General features: G+C 37.4%; 1 protein-coding gene across 2 annotated transcripts in view; it reads left to right on the plus strand.

Moving 5' to 3' along the window:
* The window catches only part of MS4A4A (membrane spanning 4-domains A4A), a 41,406-nt gene extending 20,400 nt beyond the window's left edge, over positions 1 to 21,006 (plus strand). For both annotated transcript variants that reach the window (XM_017948344.3, XM_003909769.5), the window contains exons 2-7: positions 4,249 to 4,408; positions 9,521 to 9,649; positions 12,654 to 12,710; positions 14,556 to 14,714; positions 18,089 to 18,190; positions 20,096 to 21,006. In XM_017948344.3, the coding sequence (XP_017803833.1) occupies positions 4,265 to 4,408; positions 9,521 to 9,649; positions 12,654 to 12,710; positions 14,556 to 14,714; positions 18,089 to 18,190; positions 20,096 to 20,167 (663 nt within the window). In that variant the 5' untranslated portion in view covers positions 4,249 to 4,264 and the 3' untranslated portion in view covers positions 20,168 to 21,006. The remainder of the gene's footprint in view (positions 1 to 4,248; positions 4,409 to 9,520; positions 9,650 to 12,653; positions 12,711 to 14,555; positions 14,715 to 18,088; positions 18,191 to 20,095) is intronic.
* The last annotated feature ends 997 nt before the right edge of the window (positions 21,007 to 22,003 follow it).

The raw sequence follows: 22,003 nt of genomic DNA on the forward strand, positions 1-22,003 counted from the left end.
TCCTGGGAATGCTGACTGGGGCCCTCAAACAGCCCTGCTTGCATATCTTTGCTGGGCTCAGTCCATGCTTCAGCTCTGTTAGGTTGGAGTTGCATGCTAGTGGTCCTATAGTTCTGAGATCTCAAAGGTAGCCTCACTCCCATAGCTCCACCAGGCATATCCCTAACTGTGACTCTCTGTGTTGGCTCTGACCCCATCTTTCCACTCAGCATTGCCCTGATGGTGGCTCTTTGAAGTGACTCCACTCCCATAGCTGTTTGTGACATCCTTTGATCCTAGGTGGAGAAAGCCATGCCCCTACAGCCCTTGCAGTCTGTGAGCCTGTAACGCCACATGGTTAACACCACATGGTTGCCATCGAGGTTGACAGCTTGTACTTTTTGCACTATAATAGTGGCTGTGGAGCTGGGGTCCTAGGCTCAGGGTCTTGCCAAACTCCTGTGGCAGAGGTTCACTCACCGAGGCATGGGTGGATGCAGATTACCCACAAAGATGAGGCTGTGACTCTGAGGCATACCTCAGCAACTCAAGCCCATGGGGCAGGGATGGAACAGTTACTGATTCTGGGGTCAGTGTACAACACCAGCATGGCTCCAGGGCAAGAGGGGTGCTCTGGAGGCTTGAGGTCTGGGGAGCAGGTTACAGCTGAAATTTTGGTTCCAGAGCCAATAGGACACTGCAGCAACTCCAACCCTGGGGGACGGAGTGCCACATAGTGGTAACTCTAGACCCTGAGACGGTAGGGCATGGCAATATCTCAGGCTGTGTAAGGCTGGATGTAGCAGCAGCAAGGCCTCAGGAATGACTAGGCCTGTCTGTGGCTTCGTCCTTGGGTTTTTTGAAGCAGTACAGAAATGACCCCCTGGAGAGCCAGGGTTTCTCAGAAGCTTGGACTCCAGGGAATTAGTCAGTTCCAGGGAGGTGGGGCACTGCAGTTATTTTGCCTGGATTGTTGGGTGACACAGCTCAATCAAAGCTATGTGTCCTCAGAGAGTGGGTCACAGTTTCAGCTTGAGTTTGGAGGGGCAGAGTGCACCAGCGACTAAGATGGGGGCATGAAGCAGTTCCATGGCAGCCTGGCCTCGGCAGGTAGAGAGTGGACAGCAACAGTTTGGCTTAGGTATGGCTACCAGGTGTGTGTGGTATAGTGGTGGTTAAGCCTCAGAGATGGAGGGGTGCAAATGGCTACTCATTTCTGAAGCAGAATGCACTCTAGCAGTGATTCACTTCCAAGAAGGGGCAGTACAGTAGCAGTTCAGGCCATGGAGGCCAGGGCACAGTGTCAGTGCCACCTCTGGAATAGGACAGACATGTAGACTTCAGGTAGCTCCATCAGCTGAACTCAGAGCCTGTGAAGACTCTAAGTTTCTCCAGTAGTAAGATTACAGGTGTCCATGGTGTTGATGGGAGCTGCTGAGGTCCTCTCAGTTACCTTTTCCCTGCAGGAAGAAGGCCCTCCTGACTCAGAGCTGGTCCTAACTGGGGGAAAGGTGGTGGAAGAAAGTTGTTTTATCTCCTTCTTCATGCAGCCATCCTGGGTTTCTATGATCTACAAGATTTCTGCTACTCCTTTGGTGTTTTCAAGTGCTCTTCTTTAATTATTTTGGTTGGAAAGCAGTTGTTTATTCATTGTTTTGGGGAGTGTGTGTGTGTATGTTTGTGTGTGTATTGATGATGATGAGGGTTAGGAACTTCTAGTTGGCCTTCTTGGTGACATTCTTTAGAATTCTAATCAGACATATTCTAGACCTTTTAATTCTACACTTCTAATCTTTTAACTTCTCTTCTATTACGACCATTTTCTTGTTTCTCTACAGAATTCTTGGTGATTTCTTCAAATTTTTCTTCCAGTTGACTAATTCTATATTCAGCTATTCCTTGTTATTTAATACATTGACCAATTGTTTTCTGTCAACACTATTTTATATTTGAAATTTATTTGAGATTATGTTCCAAATATGTCCTGTCACTCTATGTGCTTTATCTTTGACTTCATTTTTGTGATTTAATTTTCATTTAAATAAGTTATCTGTACTCTTTACATATTCTATATTTGATATATAAACAGGTGCTCCTAATCTGTGGGACTTCTTGGAGGCTTGTATCAAGGATATCTACTTCCTTCTTTATGGACTCCAATGTAGGACTTATTCAGAGACTGATTGCTTTCTAAATATGTGGCTTTTTGGTGGGATTTCTCCTTTACTACAGACTTTGATGATTCTCAGAACTATACTTTTCCAGGGAAGTGATAGTTATCAACTGATGTATTTAATTCCCAGGATTGTAAACAGTAATTTATGTTGTAAACCTCGGGGGGCCTCTCGTCTTTGAAATCTGTGGCCATGGTGTCTTGTTTCTTTCATACTCTCGCTACACTTCTCTCCAAGTGTATCCTCATGTAATCTTTGTTTTTAACACTCATTTCACCTGATTTATAGAAATGTTAGTTGTTTCACACTTTCATAAAAAAGTGGAGTTCTAATTCTGTTTGTCCAAATTGTTTTCGGAACTTTTCTAAAAGTGATAAGAGTAAGAACATTGACTTTTTGGTTTCATTCTTATATTTAATTCGTTATCTTAACTACTTCAGTCATATTTACATTATATATTTCTTATTTATATTTGTCTTTCTTTTTTAAAAGAAATACTTAACTTATTTTATAATTTGTAATTTGTAATTTATAATTTGTAATTTTGTACTTTTAATTTTACTATTTTCCGTAATTTTAAGTATATACATTACTAAAGTTAAATTCATGTTCTAAATGATTAATCCTTTCCTTTTTAACGTTTCTCCTCTTTCTCTGAAATTCACCCTCCTTCTTCTGACTTTAATCAGTTTTATTGTTAGATAGCTAATAATTTATTTCCTTTGATGTATTAAAAATAAATACAAGATGATAATTTTTTCAGAGAAATCTTAATGTTTTTCTCAACATAGTAAATTTGGAGTACAACAATTTTTTTTTCATTTATGTTACCAATAAAAGGGCACACATCTCCAAACTTGAGACTTTTTTAGGGGTTCAATGAAGCATAAATGATATCAAAATTAACTATTACTTGAAGGATATTAGCAAGCTTCATTTTCCTAAAAATGTATGGAAGTGGATCATGAAACACCTGAATATGAATTCAAATACATAGATAAAAATTTCCATGTGGCTTTAGCCTATCTCGACATGACTTGGTTGGAGTTATTACATGGAGGACATAAAGAAGTATAAGAATGATATGTTTGTGCTTAGATTCTCAAAAAATGATTTGATGGGTCCTTGATATGTACCAGCAAGTTAGGATTTAAAGCAATGTAATAGGACAAGAGATTTAGATTTGTGGTGCCAAGAATATGACTCAGAGCCATTAGGTTCATTACCAAATTCCAGAGTTTGTGGGACAAAATACAAGATTACATAAGTCACACTCAGCAAGGATGAACATGGGAAGATTTTTCAGCCCTGTGAATTTAACTGTGCTCTGATTAGAAAAGGAGGAACTATACAATACTATACAATAAATTGGAAGGCAGATGAGTTTGTGTAGTTTATTTCTATTATAAAAGTAATCCTTTGGCCGGGCACGGTGGCTTACGCCTGTAATCCCAGCACTTTGGGAGGCCAAGGTGGGCGGATCACAAGGGCAGGAGATCGAGACCATCCTGGCCAACATGGGGAAACCCTGTCTCTACTAAAAATACAAAAATTAGTTGTGCATGGTGGCATGTGCCTGTAGTAACAGCTACTCAGGAGGCTGAGGCAAGAGAATCATTTGAACACAGGAGGCAAAGGTTGAAGTGTGACGAGATCGTGCCACTGCATTCCAGCCTGGCAATAGAGCGATACTTCATCTCAAAAAAAAAAAAAAAAAAAAGTAATCCTTCGTGGGGAAGTGGCTGTAATCAAGGGACTAGGCAGTAAGAGGGATAGAAATAAAATCTGAGAAGACTTGGAATGGAACTTAAACACATTTCTCTAATTTTAGAGGTCCAACAGGTTTACCTCGCTTCTGTCAACATGTCCCTCTCTGCTGGACTTTCTAGTATCTTGATATCATATGACATTTAGTTTCTCCCCCTGCCCCACCCTTAATGTGTTGCCTATTCCACTTCCCTGGCTCTAACAGCTATTATGATATGGGAAGGGAATGTAGACCAGATTTTGTCCTTCAGGAGGAACCTGCCCCAAAGTGTCACGTCCTCCTTTGTCATTTCCAGGACATCATACTAAATTACATTTCCTATTGTAGCACCTTTTCTGCTGCCATGACAACCATGCAAGGAATGGAACAGGCCATGCCAGGGGCTGGCCCTGGTGTGCCCCAGCTGGGAAACATGGCTGTCGTACATTCACATCTGTGGAAAGGATTGCAAGAGAAGTTCTTGAAGGGGGAACCCAAAGTCCTTGGGGTAAGTTGCAAATCTAGGGGAAGACCAATGGTGTTGTAAACTCATATTTCATAAGACCTAATGCCAAATACACTGTCCCACTAACCTCATAATATAACAGACAACCCTTGCAACATCAGTATTTACTTTTCACGCTCTTCATCTGAAAAACTATATAGTATTCTATCACAACTTGCTTCCAGTTGAGTTATATTTGAAATATATTGACTTCAGATCTATTCTAGGGTTGTGGGTCATCCATGATAATTGTATTTAAACTCAGCATGGGAGAGCAGCAAAATAAAAGGCCACCTATGCACTACTAGCTGATGTCCCCTTTATAGGCCTTCCTGAATAGCTGACAGATGCATATTGCTACTATTTCTTTCCGGCACCTTTTCTTAGCCCCCTGCTCAGAGGATGAAAAGTCTATTCTCTGAGCATTTCTATCTGGAGTCTCAGATGAGCATGCCTAAAAGAAATGAAGGATTAAAAGAATGACAGAATAGGGCAGGTGAAAGGACATTAAACATAGGTTTATCACTAGCCCAAGTTTCAAATGGGAAAATGTCACTGTGGATATTTTGGATCCTTTTTTCACATTATTCATTTTTTGGAGGGTATAGGGGGAAATACAGCTATTTCTCATAAAATATGTTATTTATGTTGGCACACACTGGGTTTATCTATTTATTTATTTATTTTTACATTTTGAGATGGAGTCTCGCTCTGTCACCCAGGCTGGAGTGCAGTGGTACAATCTCGGCTCACTGCAAACTCCGTCTTCCGGGTTCAAGCAAGTCTCCTGCCTCAGCCTCCTGAGTAGTTAGGGATTACAGGCATGAGCCACCACGCGCAGCTAATTTTTGTATTTTTAGTAGAGACGGAGTTTCACTATGTTGGTCAGGCTGGTCTCGAACTCCTGACCTCATGATCTGCCCGCCTCGGCCTCCCAAAGTGGGTTTTTTAATGTATGAATAATTATTTAAAAATATACTATACGTTTTAGAGAAGTTTTAGGCTTAAAGAAAAATTGAGAGCAAAGTACAGGTATATCCCATATGCCCCTTGCCCCCACACATGAATAGCTTTTTAATTATCAGCCTCCCACCAGAGTGTAACCTTTGTACCAACTGATGAACTACCTTGACACATCATTACTAAAAGTACACAAATCACACTGGGGTTCATTCTCTGTGTTGTGTGTTCTATGGGTTTTAACAAAGGTATAGCGACATGAATCTACCTTTATAGTATCACATAGTATCCCACCAATCCCTGGCAACCACTAATCTTTTATTGTTTTCATAGTTTGCCTTTTCCAGAAAGTCAAACAGTTGGAATTGTACAATAGGTGTTTTTTTGTTTGTTTGTTTGTTTGTTTTTTTAGGTTGCATTCCTTCACCTAAAAACATGCATTTAAATTTCCTCCATGTTTTCTTATGACTTGATAGTTCATTTACTTTTAGTACTGAATAATATTTCATTGTCTAGAGGTACCACAGTTTATTTTATTTTATTTATTTATTTATTTTTTGAGACGGAGTCTTGCTCTGTCACCCAGGCTGGAGGCTGGAGTACAGTGGCCGGATCTCAGCTCACTGCAAGCTCCGCCTCCCGGGTTTACGCCATTCTCCTGCCTCAGCCTCCCGAGTAGCTGGGACTACAGGCACCCGCCACCACGCCCGGCTATTTTTTTGTATTTTTAGTAGAGACGGGGTTTCACCGTGTTAGCCCGGATGGTCTTGATCTCCTGACCTCGTGATCCGCCCGTCTCGGCCTCCCAAAGTGCTGGGATTACAGGCTTGAGCCACCGCGCCCGGCCCACAGTTTATTTATGCATTCACCTACAAAGGACATCTTGATGGCTTCCAAACTTTGGCTATTAGGAGTAACGTTGCTATAAATATCTGGGTGGCAGGTTATGTGTGGATGTAAGTTTTCAACTCATTTGGGTCAGTATGATTACCATATTGTAGGTAATAGTATGTTTAGTTTTGTAAGAAACTGCCATACTGTCTTCCATGTGGCTTTGTCATTTTGAATATTTCAATCAACACTCAATGAGTTCCTGCTGTTCTACATAATCTCCAGCAGTTGGTAGTGTCAGTGTTCTGAATTTTTACCATTCTAACAGGTGCTAGTGGACTCTCATTATCATTTTAATTTGCATTTCCCTTGTGACATAAGATGTGGACCATCTTTTCACATGTCTCTTTACCATCGCTATATCTTCTTTCATAAGGTGTCTTGTTAAATTCTTTGGCACATTTTTAAACGAGGATGTTTCTGTTCTTATTGTTAAGTTCTAAGTTTGTTATATATTTTGGATAACGATCCTTTGTCAGATATGACTCTTGCAAATATCTTCTCCCAGTCTGGTTTGTCTTTTCATCTCTTGACAATGTCTTCTACAGAGCAGAATTTTTTAATTTTAAGAAAATTAAGATGATTTATTCTGTATTTCATGGTTTGTGCCTTTGGTATTGTATTGACAAATTCATCACCAAACCCAAGGTTATCTAGATTTGGGCCTATGTTCTGTTAGGAGTTTTATAGTTTTTAGTTTAATATTTATGTCTGTGATTCATTTTGAGTTAATTTTTATGAAAGATAAAAGGTACGTGTTTAAGTTTTATTTTTACTTATGGATATCAAGTTTTAAGTACTATTTTTTTAAAAGACTATCTTTTTTTTTCATTGTATTACTTTAGCTCATTACCAAAGATCACTTGACTATATTTGTGTGGCTATCTCTAGGCTTTCTACTCTATTACATTGATCTATTTGTCATTTCTTTGCTAATACCACACAGCCCTGATTTATAGTATGTCCTAAAATTGGGTAGTGTTAGTCTTAAAACTCCTTCTTCTTCTTCAAGATTGTGTTTGCTATTCTAAGCTTTTTTGCCATTCCTTATAAATTTTAGAGTCAGTTTATCAATATATACAAAATAACTTGCTAGGGTTTTAATGGAGATTGCATTAAATCTACTGATCAAGTTGGGAAGAACTAACATTTTGACAATGTTGAGTCTTCCTATCCATAGACATGGAATATCTCTCCATTTACTTAGTTAATTATTTTATCAAAGTTTGTAGTTTCTTATAGAGTTTGTACATATTTTGTTAGATTTATACCTAACAAATGCCATATACCAATACCTAAATATTTAATTTTTAGAGGTGCTAATTTAAATGGCATTATGTTTTTAATTTCAAATTTCACTTATTCATTATAAGTACATAAGAAAGTAATTGTCTCTTATGTATTAATCTTGTATACTATAAACCTAATATAATCATTTGTTAGTTCCCAGAATTTTTGGTTGATTCTTTCAGATTTTCTACACAGACATCATGTCGTTTGGGAACAAGGCAGTTTTATTTTTCCCTGACCAATCTATATATCTTTATTTCCTTTTTGTGTCTTACTGTTTCTGTTATGACTTCCAGTACAATGTTAAAAGGAGTAGTGACAGGGCTCATCCCTGCCTTGTTTTTGATCTTCGTGAGAAAACTTTGAGTTTCTCCATTAAGTATGAAGTTCACTGTAGGTTTTTATAAATATTCTTTATCAACCTGAAGAAGTTCTCCTCTATTGATAGCTTTTTCAAGCGTTTTTATAATAAACAGGCATTGGATTTCGTTCAATATTTTTTCTGCATCTGTTAATACAATCATGTGATTTCTCTTCTTTAGCCTGTTGATGTGATGAATACATTAATCGGTTTTTCAATGTATAGTCAGACTTGCATACCTGGGATAAATCCCAAGTGGTGATGCTACACAATTTTTTTAACGCATTGTTAGATTTAGTTTGCAAATATTTTGTTGAGGATTTTTGCATATTTGTTCATCAAAGACGTTGGTCTGTAGTTTTCTTTTCTTGTAATGTTTTTGCATGGTGTTTTGGTAGATGGTAGTGCTAGCTTCATAGAATTAGTTAAGGAGTATTTCCTCTGTTTCTATTTTCTGTAAATAATTGGTATAATTTATTTCTTAAGTGTCTGGTAGAATTCACCACTGAGCCCTTCTAGGTCTGATGCTTTCTGTTTTGGAAATTTATTAATTATTGATTCAATTTATTTAATAATTATAGACATAATCAGAGTGTCTCCTTCTTCTTGTGTGAGTTCTGACAAATTGTCTTTAAGGGTTATCCATTTTATCAAGGCTATCAAACTGTGGGCGTAGAATTGTTCATAACATTATTTTATTATCCTTTTAATTTCTATGGGAACTGTAGTGATGTTCCTTCTTTCATTTATGTTAGTAATTTTTGTCCTCTCTCTTTTTCTTAGCCTGGCTAGAGATGTTTTTATTTTGTTTATACATACATATATTTTTAAAAACTGCTTTGGATTGTATCGATTTTGTCTACTCATGTCCTGTTTTCAATTTTATGATTTCTGCTCTAATTTCTATTATAGTTTTTCTACTGCTTATTTGGAGTTTAATTTGCTCTTCTTTTTCTAGTTTCTTAAGGTAGACTCTCAGGAGATTGATTTTAGATCATTTTTTAATATATTCATTCAATGTTATAAATCTTCTTCTAAGCATTGCTTTCACTACATCCCATAAATTTTGTTAAGTTGTTGTAATATTTTTGATCCTTTGGAATGCCATGGGATAATGGTACTCTTACTCTGCTATGTTTAGATCCCTGGGTACTCATACTCATGTCCTCATACTCCAGACTTCAAGAAAATATCATATTTGCTCTTCTTTTTTTCTTCCCCTGTATATACTCTCCTTTCTTCAGGTTACTTCTCCTTGCTACAACAATTGCTTTCTAATTCCTAGGCCACTTCTCTGAGCTCATGATAAAAAGAGAGAAATAGTTGTGGTAGAAGTAACATCATAGGTATCAGAAAAGCAACTCTGGGCTGGTTCTGGCATACTCCTCTTAACCTTGAAATTATTGGCAACGATAGACATCCCGAGAGGTAATATTGGTAAGAAAATATTCATGGTTATCTATGTGAAAAAAGAGTGATAAGAGAATACTAAGAAGGTCATATGACTATATCAAATGAAGGAGACTAAGGATAGCTTAGTGATTGGAAAGGGGGTGGCAGAAGCACTATTTCTGTGGTGGATAATCAGTTTTTACTTTCTTCATCATTTCTAGGTTGTGCAGATTCTGATTGCCCTGATGAGCCTTAGCATGGGAATAACAATGATGTGTGTTGCATTTAGTGCTTATGGACATTACCCTATTTCCGTGTATATCGGGTACACAATTTGGGGGTCAGTGATGGTGAGTAGAGTATCTTTTGATATAATTGAAGATAACATAAAGCAGTTGTCAATACCCTGATCTTTGGAATCCTATTCTAACTGTATCTTGTAATTCTGCAAATCTGAGAGTGGTATCTAACCATTTCTTACTCAATTTTCTCATATTTAAAGTACTACTGATAGTATTATATTAAATCTAGGTAGATTAAATATTTATATATATCCGTTAGATATACCACAGCAGCACATTGCCAAAGACCCAAACCAGAATGGCTTAAACATTGAAAGCACTGATTAGTTCACAACATTAGTGGCTTGTCATTTCTAGGATTGCTTCATTCAGTGGTGCAAGGATTTCATCAAGGATTGCTAGCCGACCATATCAGAGGGGAGATGGTTGACACATCCAACTTTTGGTAAATATTTTATGTACATATTCCCAAACCAGCTGTCAGTAAGGACAATGAACTTGCCATTATTGGCTTGGACTAATCAAGATTTACCTCTGTAGCTGGGAGGAGTCAACCCTACCTTTAGCTCATGAGAAACTGAACAAAACAATGGTTTGCTTAGCAAGGAGGAAGAGGAGATATGGCTGGTACACAAGCAGTTTCTCATATCTAGTCTATTGACTATCGAAACTCAGGAAATTGTTACCTTAGAAAATGAAAATGTTATTTGATATATTTTATTTCATAAATTCAATAAAAATAACTATAATTATTGTAATTAATATTAAATTAATTATAACTATTATTAAATTAAAAAACTTTTTCCCAAGAGAAAACACAAGATAGTTTTAATGCAAATTGAAAGTAAAATTGAGAATAAAATACCAAGTTTTATCCATTGATAAGAGAAAAATAAAATGTATAAGTTGGGTTTACGTTAGAATCAGGGAATCTATTCTAGCATTGCAGGTTTCCATTTATTTCTAAAACTAAGAATGAAATAGTTTAGAGTTTTATAGTAGAGCTTGCTCTTTGCTCCCCTTCGCCTGTTTACAGCAGAAGTGCAAGATTGGAAGAACAGTAAAGCTGTGCTTTACTTTTAGAAAGTTGCACAATACTTCATATATCCAAAAATACTAATGCCAATAACAGCTCTTATTAAACTCTTACTATCATGTGGATACTTTACTAAGTGCTTTATATGTGCAGTTTCATTTCAAACAATCACCACAAACTTCTGATTTTTCATTATCATCATTTTATGGATGAAGAGAGGTTCAGTAACTAACCCAAGATCACAACTGTTTGGTACAGGAATGAAGATTCAAATAGGGTCAGTGTATTTTCAGAATTGCATACATCTGACCACTTAGTTTTCTGCTTTGATTTCCATTTCCTTTTCAAGATCACATTAAAAACCAGCTTACGTGGTGCAAGCCTTCCACATATGTTCGTAGATTACCAGGAACTGCAGGAGCCATTTGTCCACTGAGACATCACTCAGACTCTTGTAGGTGTTCCATGAGATGAGCCTTTACTTAATTGGTGAAATCTTTTCTGCAGCTACTTTCCATTATTCTTTCAACCTTTTTTTCCATACCTTGTCTGTAAAGTGCCTCCTTCTAATCTTTTATACAGTATAAGTACCAATACCAAGAACCAGTCACAAGTTCCTCTTATTTTTGGCCTCTTCAGTTCTGTTCCTGTATGTTTCACATTCCTCATTTTTTCCTCTGAGATAGTGTGTACATATTTTTTCCTGTGGTAAATGAAGTCCTCTTATTCAATCCTATCTTCAAATACACAGACATACATACACACTCCTAATGTGTATATATAATTTCTGTATATAATGTTTTTCCAAGGTGCCTTATTGAATTTTTAAAGTAGTTTATGGTAATTTTTAGTTCATATTCTTGAATGTTTGCAATATATATTGTTCGTACTTAAATAAGAATAGTTTTAACCATTTGTTCCAACTATTTTTCTTATATAATTATTTTGGTAAATATATCCAGAATAGTATTACATAATAGTCAGCATCTTTATCTTGATTTTGACTTTAATGAAATGGTCCTACTTTTTTTTCATTAAACATAATTAAAGACCCTTAGACCAAGCCAGATTTCTATAATGTTACAGAAATTATAATTCTTCATATTTTATCAGTAATGTTGCAGTTACTAATATCGAATTGTATTAAATGTCCTGTCCTATCAACACTGTAAACGTGAATAGCAATTAGCATGTAATTTTTTCTTAAATTCATTAATTGTATAAATTAGAATATTTCAATGTTAAAAAATGTTTCCAGAGCTGAAGGAATATCCCAAATGTTCATGATGTATTTTACATCATATGATGGGTAACTCCCTCTAGCGTTTTCATTCCAGTGGTGATTTAGATAATATGAATCATCCGTATGTCTGGGTATTTGGAAGTTAGTTAAATAAATTTATTGAGCTTTTTATTAGTTCAGTATTTTTTATATTATAATTTTTGAATCATCTGAAATCAAATTTGAAAAGCAAATAAAAAATTCCAGCAATTGAATACTATAAGGCAGAGAGTCTAACCAACTTGACTAGCTATTTTAGCTAAAAAATAATTGCCTTATTGATGGAATCAAATGAACTACTATATTCTAGTCAACATCTAATTGGGAATTTACATTTTTTGCTAGTATTTTACTTATAACTTTAAAAATACTCTAAATGAGAATAATTTTAGTGTATTTTTTGTTTAAATATCATCATCAATTTTGGTACTGTATAAGAACTACTTTGTGTCAGAAGTTTGGAAACTTTATCTCTTAGTGCCCTCAAACAGTTTTTTAATATCATTTCAGTTAGATGTTATTTGAAAACCTTGATAAATTCTCCCATGGTTTTATCTGGTATAATTTCTCTGTTCTTTCTGGGAAAAGGGAAAATAATGTGCAAACCTTTGTGATTTTGTCTAAGATAATTGGTCTGATTAACATATCTATCTAATTTAGAATTAAGTTTAGTAAGTTATGACTCCCAATACTGGTTTAAAGTTTTTTACCTTCATTTTTTCTCTCATTTTTAGTTTATTATTTCAGGATCCTTGTCAATTGCAGCAGGAATTAGAACTACAAAAGGCCTGGTGAGTAATATTTTCTTTTTTTTTTTTTTGGTATCAAAAAAAAGGAAGGATTAATAAAAAATGTATTCTGCCAGGGTGTAAAATAGATTTTGTTTCTTTGTTTGTAAAAAATCAGGAGCAATTATGCATTTTACCTACTAAAATCTGCCTTTCAAAAATTGCAGTCAGGCTAATTACTGACATAGGACTGGATATTTTGGCAAGGTAGGGAATCTTACCCTTGCAAAGGAATCTTTTTGAAGATACAGAGAATTATTGAGAAGAAATATCAAGCAGGACCACTCCAGCAACACCCTGAGGCAGGAGTCAGCCCATGACAGTGACACCAAGCATCGGTGCGGCGTAATATTTACTGACCCATTGATTATAATGTAGATTCCAACTGTATCCAAAAAGGATTTTGAGTTTTCAATAAAAGAAATTCACAATAAGGTTATTACACAAGAAGCAAATTTAAAATGTAACTCTCATGCCAAGCAAGATGCCTTTCATAAAGCCAATACAATGCGAAAGTCCATATCTCAATAAATGTTTTTTTCTTGTTAAAGTCCATATTCGAGTTTTCTTTGTTCAAAAGATAAATATCAAATTCTGGAACATAATCAATATGTGATTTTCAAATCTGGCCTAACCCAACTCCCTAGTGTCCCCTCCAGCTGCAGCCACATGACACATACTCCTCACACTTTGCTGTGCAAGTTGAGTTATTTTTTCTTTTTCTTTTCTTTTCTTTTTTTGGTTTCTTTTTTTGTTTGTTTTTTGGTTTTTTGAGACAGAGTTTCGCTCTTATTACCCAGGCTGGAGTGCAATGGCGCCACCTCAGCTCACCACAACCTCCGCCTCCCAGGTTCAAGTGATTCTCCTGCCTCAGCCTCCCGAGTAGCTGGGATCACAGGCATGCGCCACCACGCCCGGCTAATTTTTGTGTTTTTAGTAGAGACAGGGTTTCTCCACGTTGCTCAGACTGGTCTCAAACTCCGGACCTCAGGTTATCCACCTTCACTCGGCCTCCCAAAATCTGGGATTACAAGCATGAGCCACTGCGCCCAGTCAGCAATTTTAGTTCTTATTAAAAGCCTCCTTACCTTTATCCATGAGAAGAGAATGTACAGAAAAGAATATACTGCTGAGAGAATATACAAAAGGTACAGAGGCATGACAAACAAGCAGCATTTAGAAAAATGATAAGAAGCCGGGCGCAGTGGCTCAGGCCTGTAATCCCAGCACTTTGGGAGGCCAAAGTGGGTGGATCACGAGGTCGGGAGATCGAGACCCTGGCTGACACGGTGAAACCCCGTTTCTACTAAAAATGCAAAAAATTAGCCGAGTGTGGTGGTGGGCGCCTGTAGTCCCAGCTACTCGGGAGGCTGAGGCAGGAGAATGGCATGAACCCAGGAGGCGGAGCTTGCAGTGAGCCGAGATTGCACCACTGCACTCCAGCCTGGGTGACAGAGCAAAAAAAAAAAAAAAAAAAAAAAGAAAAAAAAAAAAGAAAGAAAAATGATAAGAAATCAGGCTTCAGAAGCAAGGAATGGCAGGGAAGGACACAGACAGGGCTGTCCAGCTAAAGTGTGAAGGACATTGAAAACCCTGCTAAAGAGATTTGGAGATTATCTTATGTGCCCACAGGAATCATCTGAAGAATTTAAGCTAGGGGATAATGAGATCATGTTTGTGTTTTGGCAAGAGATTAGAGTTGAAACCACAAGATAAATTAGAAGACTATTGAAATAATCAAGATAAAGATAGATGGCAGTAAGAAAGAAACGGTGGGTATAAAGTGATTCATGGAGATATATTTGAGGATGTTGTTGGATTGTTTAATTGATTTTCATTCCTTTCTAGGTCCGAGGTAGCCTGGGAATGAATATCACCAGCTCTGTACTGGCTGTATCAGCGATCTTAATCAACACAATTAGCTTGGCGATTTATTCATTTTATCACCGTTACTGTAACTACTATGGCAACCCAAATAACTGTCACGGGACTGTGTCCATCTTAATGGTTGGTGCTACCTCTTTTCAGGGGATATTATCATAGAAGCAAGTTTGGGGAGTGCAGGCTCTGGCAACAACAATAATTAATAATCCCTAATTGCTGAATGACTGGGAAGTTGGAGTGATTAAGAAATAAAATAATCTTTCATTTAGGATTTAGGTACGTGTCTCATCTCTGTCTCTATTCTTCTATATGTGATGAGGCAAAATGGGAAGAAAGCTTATAGTTATAGAACACCTACTCATTAATAGTTACTGTGCTGGGTATTTTGTATAAATTTTTCTGTTCAATTTTAAAACATTGATGCAGTATGTACTGTTATCTCCTCTAAAACTGGGGCCCAGATGTCAGTTCCCGTTCTCTAATAATGAAGTAAAATTGTCTTGAACAGTATTTTACAAGTGTCAAGTAACTCAGTATCCTTTCCAATATCTTTGGATGTTCTTGCAAGGTTAACCACTTTTATCCTCAACATCTAGCTCCTGATAAATGCTTAATCTTCATTCTGAATTTTACTACTTTTTTGTACCATTTTTTCTTTTCTTAATGCTATCCTAATTGCTTTATTCTGAAAATGCCACCTACACAGTATTTTGTAGGTAGTAAAACTTCTTGACATTTTGGGCCACTGGGTAATTGTGGGGAGGAAGAGTTCTTCCAGCACATCACAGCAGACTAAAACGCACAATTAAATCTTTATTATTAAAAAGCCTGACCAGGCGCCGTGGCTCACGCCTGTAATCCCAACACTTTGGGAAGCTGAGGTGGGCGGATCACCTGATCCGGGAGTTCAAGACCAGCCTGGCTAACATGATGAAGTCTCGTATCTACTAAAAATACAAAAACTAGCCAGGCATGGTGGCATGTCCTGTGATCCCAGCTACTTGGGGGGCTGAGGCAGGAGAATTGCTTGAACCTGGGAGGCGGAGGTTGCAGTGAGCCGAGATGGACCCATTGCACTCCAGCCTGGGCAACAGAGCAAGACTCCATCTCACAAAAAAGAGAAAGCCTATTGGTCATTTTTCAACACCCGCAAATTTTTTGTTACTTTCCCTCTATATGAACTTTCAGCCTTTCGCCTTGCTGCTTAGTTCTCTTCCTTACTGTGTCCTTCCCTTATGTAAACGTGGAAACCCAGCATTCTTCCTTACTAGGCAGAATCAATCGCATTCTGTTGACTTCATTCCTAGCTAATTCTACATAGTTTTGTGGGCTATATAATCACGCCAAAATAACCCCTTGAGGTGTCTTTGCTAAACTAATTTACTTCCCCTGAGATTTCTAATGCTTTTTGTAGTAAGCAATTTTACGTCTTGCCACTCGGTCACAATAAGAAAAAGCTTCTATAGAGAATTTGACAAATTCTTTCAAGGTCATTCAGTTAGAAATTGGCAAAAAGATTAGATTCTACAACTTCTTGTCTCTAATTCCCCTATTATTTGCTATTGTTATCCTGAAGAAGGACCTTACTTTTAGTTTATGAAGGTCGCTTCATTGGTAGATTTTGAGGACACAATGATAGAGACAAAATCTGGAATTGGCCAACTCGATAGGGCTGATTTCTTGGGCATGGGACCCGCGCAGTTACTCAGGACTTCATGGTTCAAAGAGCCCTGTGCTTGATCTAATGCTCTGCTGTTGCTATCTTGATTTTTTTAATAAAAATTTTAATCAAGAGACTCTAAATTACGTAACTGGTTCTGCGTTCATCTCAATTACATTTCCCAGAGTCCATGATGAATTCCTGTTAATTGTGTGAACACTTTTATGCCTGTTTTTATAGCAGAGGACCTCCATAAGGGCTTCCTGGGATTTGAAGCAATGGTTCTATTCTTGCCTGGGCATCTGCACAATCAGTCCACAGGTCTATATACATGCTACTTTTTCTGGAGGTCCAGCCCTGTACCTGTTTTTGTAAATAAAGTTTCATAGAAATATAATGAAGCCCATTTGTTTACATGTTGTGTAGTGATGCTTTTGTGTTATAACATCAGGTTTGAATATGTGTGACAGACCTTATGGTCTGCAAAACCTACAATGTACATTATCTGGCCTTTATGGAAAGCTTGCCATCTTCTAGTCTACCCTTCTAGATGGTAAAATCCTTGAAGACAGGGGAACTGTCTGTTTAGTTTGCTGCTCTCTTCTGTGCCTACAGCAATGTTGGAAACACAGAGGCCACTACAGCTGTTGAAGGCACAAGAAAATAAAAAAGCAATGAATGCAAATATTCTCAAGGTCTCCTTAAGTCTGCATCACTCATATCCTGAGCTCTTGGTCTATTGGCTCTTCCACAACAGAGGGACTATCCCTAACCATGGAGAGAAAAAGAGAGAATAATCCCTGCATCAATCCAGGGTAAAATGAATAGAAATGAGTGCACTGCCCAATGTTCTCCAAATTTTGACCATGTTTCTTGGCTGAAGACTAGACCTAAAGTCAGTGCTCTGAAGAGATGGATTAAAGACTGACCTACTTGATATTCACTGTTGTATTAGCTTCTTACTGTTACTGTAACAAATTACTACAAATTTAGTGTCTTAAGACAACACAGTTTGGTTATCTTATATTTCTGGAGGTCAGAAGTTCAAAGTGGGTCTCACTAGGCTAAAATCAAAGTGTTGGCAAGGGCGTACTCCTTTCTGAAGGCTTAGGTGACAATAAGTTTTATTGCCGTTTCTGGCTTCTGTAGACTGCCTATGTTGCTTGGTTTGTCATCCTGTCCTCTACCTTCAAATCAAGCATTGCAGCATCTTCAAATGTCTCTTGAACTCTATTCTGCCTCTTGCTTCCACTTCTAAGGATTCTGTCATTATGCTGAACCCACCTGAATGATCCAGGAAAATTATCTTATATCAACTAATAAGCAACCTTAATTTCATCTGCAAATTTAATGCTTTTTCTTACGCAAAAAGAACAATGGTCCCCGAGGGAGGTCTGCGTTCTAATCCCCAGAAGCGAAGGATTAGGAGGACAAGGATGCAGACCTCCCTGGGGGACCATCACTCTACTTACAATCACTAAGATATGGAATCATAATATTCTGTCAATGATATGAGTTTCTAGTACTCAGTAGGATAAGAAGACAATTATCTTTATACTACCTTCCTAACTTTTTAAAGCACTTTCATCTTCCATGCCCACAATAGCACTGGGAGGTACTGAACCAGGGAATAAATGTCTGTGATTATTTTATCAGTGAAAACAGTGAGAAGTTACTTCAGCAGATCAAGAGTTGGTCAAGGGAATGGCTGCCACTAGGAGGCAGGTCTCCTGACTCCCAACCAGTGCTTTTTCTCTGATGACATTGTGGTTACTGGTAAATGTTTCTACTTGTCATCTCCATTTCTCACATTCTTTTGTTATGAGTTTTCTCCTAGGGTATGGATGGCATGGTGCTCCTCTTAAGTGTGCTGGAATTCTGCATTGCTGTGTCCCTCTCTGCCTTTGGATGTAAAGCGATCTGTTGTACCCCTGGTGGGGTGAGTATTGGCCTTCATTTGAAGATTTCTGTATTAGTTTTCTATTGCTGTGTAATCACTTACACAAACTTAGAGTCTTAACACAGAACACATTTATTATCTCTCAGTTTCCATGGTTCAAGAGTCTGAGCCCAGCTGAAGTAGGTCCTAGACTCAGGATCTTACAAGGCTGTCATCAGGAAGTTGGCTGGGGCTGTGGCCTTGCCTGAAGCTTCTGATTCTCTTCCATGCTAATGTGGTGGAATTCATTTCCTCTCAGTTGGAGAACTCATGACAATGTATTTTATCTTTGAAACCAGCAGGCTGCTAATGCTTTAATCCTCTCATAAAGGGTTCACACAAACGGGTAAGGTCCATTCAGAATAATGCCTTTTTTGATAAATTGAAAGTTAAGTAGTTAGTACCTACACACAGGACTTGTATCTCATCCTATACACAGGTTCCATCCACACTCGAGAGAAGGGAATCACAAGGGGTCAGTGAGTGCCACCTTAGAACTCTGCCTAACACAATAGCTACATAAAAGCTCTTTTCCCCTTTCTGTCTACCTCAAAGTGCATAACCTCTGAATCCAGATATGAGGATATTTCACAATGAAGAGGACCCCCAAAAATATTTTATTTTATTCCATTATCCTATTACAACAATTTTTCCTGGAATATTTCCATGAAATATCTTGATCTCAGACTTCTCTATCAGTCTGTGCCCACCTACCCACTCTCTTACCCTGAGACCTGCAGCTGATGCTGCTCCTGGCAGCTAAACCCAAAGAATGTCACACGGAGAGAGGAAAGTAGGGAATGGAAGGAAAGAAGAGACCAAGAAAGAAGCTCTAGGAAGAATGGGGAGGGATATCCTCCAAGGGTTGAGGGTGCCAGAATGAGGAAATGGATAGTAAAACCCCAACAGCTACTCATTAGCTTCATTACACAAAGGCCCACAGGCAGACAAAACCGACAACCAAATAATAAAATAATCATACATGATCATAGTTTGATGACATGGTTCTTCTGGTGCCCTTCTCCATCATCTTATACCTCTTTGTCTTCTTTTGAGATTCCCAGGCAACACCACATCCCACTCCTCTACAGCCCTTCCTCACTGAAGAGAGATTGACTATAGCACATTAACTCTAATAGTGGGTTTTGCATTGTAAAACCTGAGAAGTGAGAGATTCTCAGCAATTACCAATGATTTTATAATTTCATTGACCAAAGCTTTTTATTTTTACTGGGTGAAACATTTGGACATGGAAGCAAACCCTTTAGTAACTTTCATGTCAGAGTATTTAAGCCTGTGCTCCCTTCGGCTCTTAGCATAGGAGCTGGGGAATGTTGTTTCCTAATCTCTTGGTGTGAATTCAGAAAAGCAGTGGTTTGGGGGCCTATGATAGCTAGGTCTCTATCTCTTCCTGGTTCTTTCACCAACACTATGTGACAATGAGTTTGTGGAAGAACAACCAGAACTTTTCTGAGTTTCGCGATGATCCCTGCTATTCTGGGCCAGTGTGGTTTTTGCAATGCGTTATTTATAACCAGCAAATCATGATTTGGGTATGTTGATGCCATCAGCATGAATAACCTCGTGTGGAAGAACAGCCTCATAGTTTTCATGACACCTTGGTTTACCCAATGTATTGTGCACTGTCATCCACATGTAAGACTGATTTACTCGCAAGACCAGGGCAGTGGTCATCAGCAGCTCGGGTCAAGAGCTACCACTGAATGTTGTCTCCTAAATCAGGCCTGATCTAAAGAATGACTGAGAAGCCCCACATGCTTGATCTTGAGAATGAATCAGAGAAGAAAAGAGTAAACTCTGATGATGATGACTTTATGTGGGCAGGAAAGGGGCACTCTGAGGTTATTTGGGTGACTCACCTATGGCATTCTGATTGTTTCACAGGTTGTGTTAATTCTGCCATCAAATTCTCACATGGCAGAAGTAGCACCTCTCACACCACTTAATGAGGTTTGAGGCCACCGAAAGATCAACAGACAAATACTCCAGAAATCTATGCTGACTGTAACACAAGAACCTCACATAAGAAATTACCAGAATCCAACTTCGATACTGAGAGACATATTGATATCATTATTATATGTAATCCAATTATGAACTGTGTGTGTATATATAGAGAGATAATAAATTCAAAATTATGTTCTCATTTTTTCCCTGGAACTCAATAATTCATTTCACTGGCTCTTTGTCGAGAGTACTAGACGTTAAATTAATAAACAATGCATTTAATGAGGCAACAGTGCTTGAAAGTTTTTCATTCATCGTAAGAACTTTATAGGTATTAAATAAGGCATTAAACTGGCAAATAAGATCTGGAAGCAGAAAAGCAAAAAAGCTATTGCTAAAATGAGGCCTCCATGCAAAACACATACTTCTGCTCCCCTGTATAATATTCCTCCCATTTATTTAACTTTTTTCTTCTCCCACCTATGGGGACCAAAGGGCCTTTTCCTTCGGAAGTGGAGATACGTGGCCATCTCCCCCTCCCTTTTTCCTCTCCTTCTGTTCTTCCCCCATAGAAAGTACTTTGAAATAGCACAGTCCATCCTTGCACGTGCACAAGCTATCATTTGAGTAAAAATATACATGGAGTAAAAATCACATTAAGCATCAGATTCAACTTATATTTTCTATTTCTTCTTCTTCCTTTCCCTTCTCCCACCTTCTACTGGGCAGAATTATATCTTAATCAAATTTGTATCCTATGCCATATATGGAAATGTGCAACATATGATATTTGTTAAATACATTTGTTTTTATTGCAGAGCAAAGAATAAATAAAATGAGAAGCAATACTTTCATGTGCTACCTACTTCCTTTTCAGATGCAAAATGGTGGAAAGAGACTAAGTGTTGATGTCAAAAATACAGTGTGGTGCTAAATAATGTGGGCTTTCTAATCAGACAACCCAGGGTTTTTATCTTGCTATCCCATCTTTGTTGTTTACTACCTATGTAGCTATGAACATGCCCCAAAATTTCTCTGTGCTTCATATTTCTTTTCAGGAAAGTAGTAATAATATTGTCTGTCCTATAGACCTATGATACTTTGTATCGTATGATATGATACTTGGTATAACAAAGGTAGAAAAACCAGGACTCTGATTGGCACATATGGAGCCTCAAAGATATGTATGTGTTATATCTTTGCATATAATTTCTTTATATTAATTATATATATGATATAATTACTTCAACATATAATGCATAGATATGTATTTTATATATCAAGTTATTATATTCAGCTTTCTTGCTATAAAATTATGTTTTATTTTAATGTCACAATCTCATAATTATATTTATGACATCATATTTTTAATTTCTTGGGAAAGTTTTTCTTATTCCAGCTTTAAAATGTATTATTTTGTATTTTCTTCCCTTGCTTAATAATTTTGTCTCTGGCATTTATTTTTATGAATATTGTTTAATATTGTATATTGAACATATTTTTCATATTATTGGCAATTAAGACTACAGTACTTAATGTAGAGCCCATCATCACCTCACTGACATTAACTGTTAATGTTTTACCATGTCATAAAGAGATATTGGTCTATTTATGTACCTAATTCCAATCTTTTAATTATTGTGTATGTGCTGATATCTTGTTTTATTTCTCCAATATTGTATTAATATTTGACAGATTTTGGTACTCAGCATTTATTCCCCATTTGTTCTGACAATGACAGTCTGATTTCCTCCAAAAAATCACCATTATCTAATTCTTAATTTATGTACAAGGGTAGAGCTCACTCGACTCCCACCTTCAGGAGTTGACCTGTGTCCTACATCT

Source organism: Papio anubis, chromosome 12 (assembly GCF_008728515.1).
Source record: "Papio anubis isolate 15944 chromosome 12, Panubis1.0, whole genome shotgun sequence".
NCBI lineage: Eukaryota > Metazoa > Chordata > Mammalia > Primates > Cercopithecidae > Papio > Papio anubis.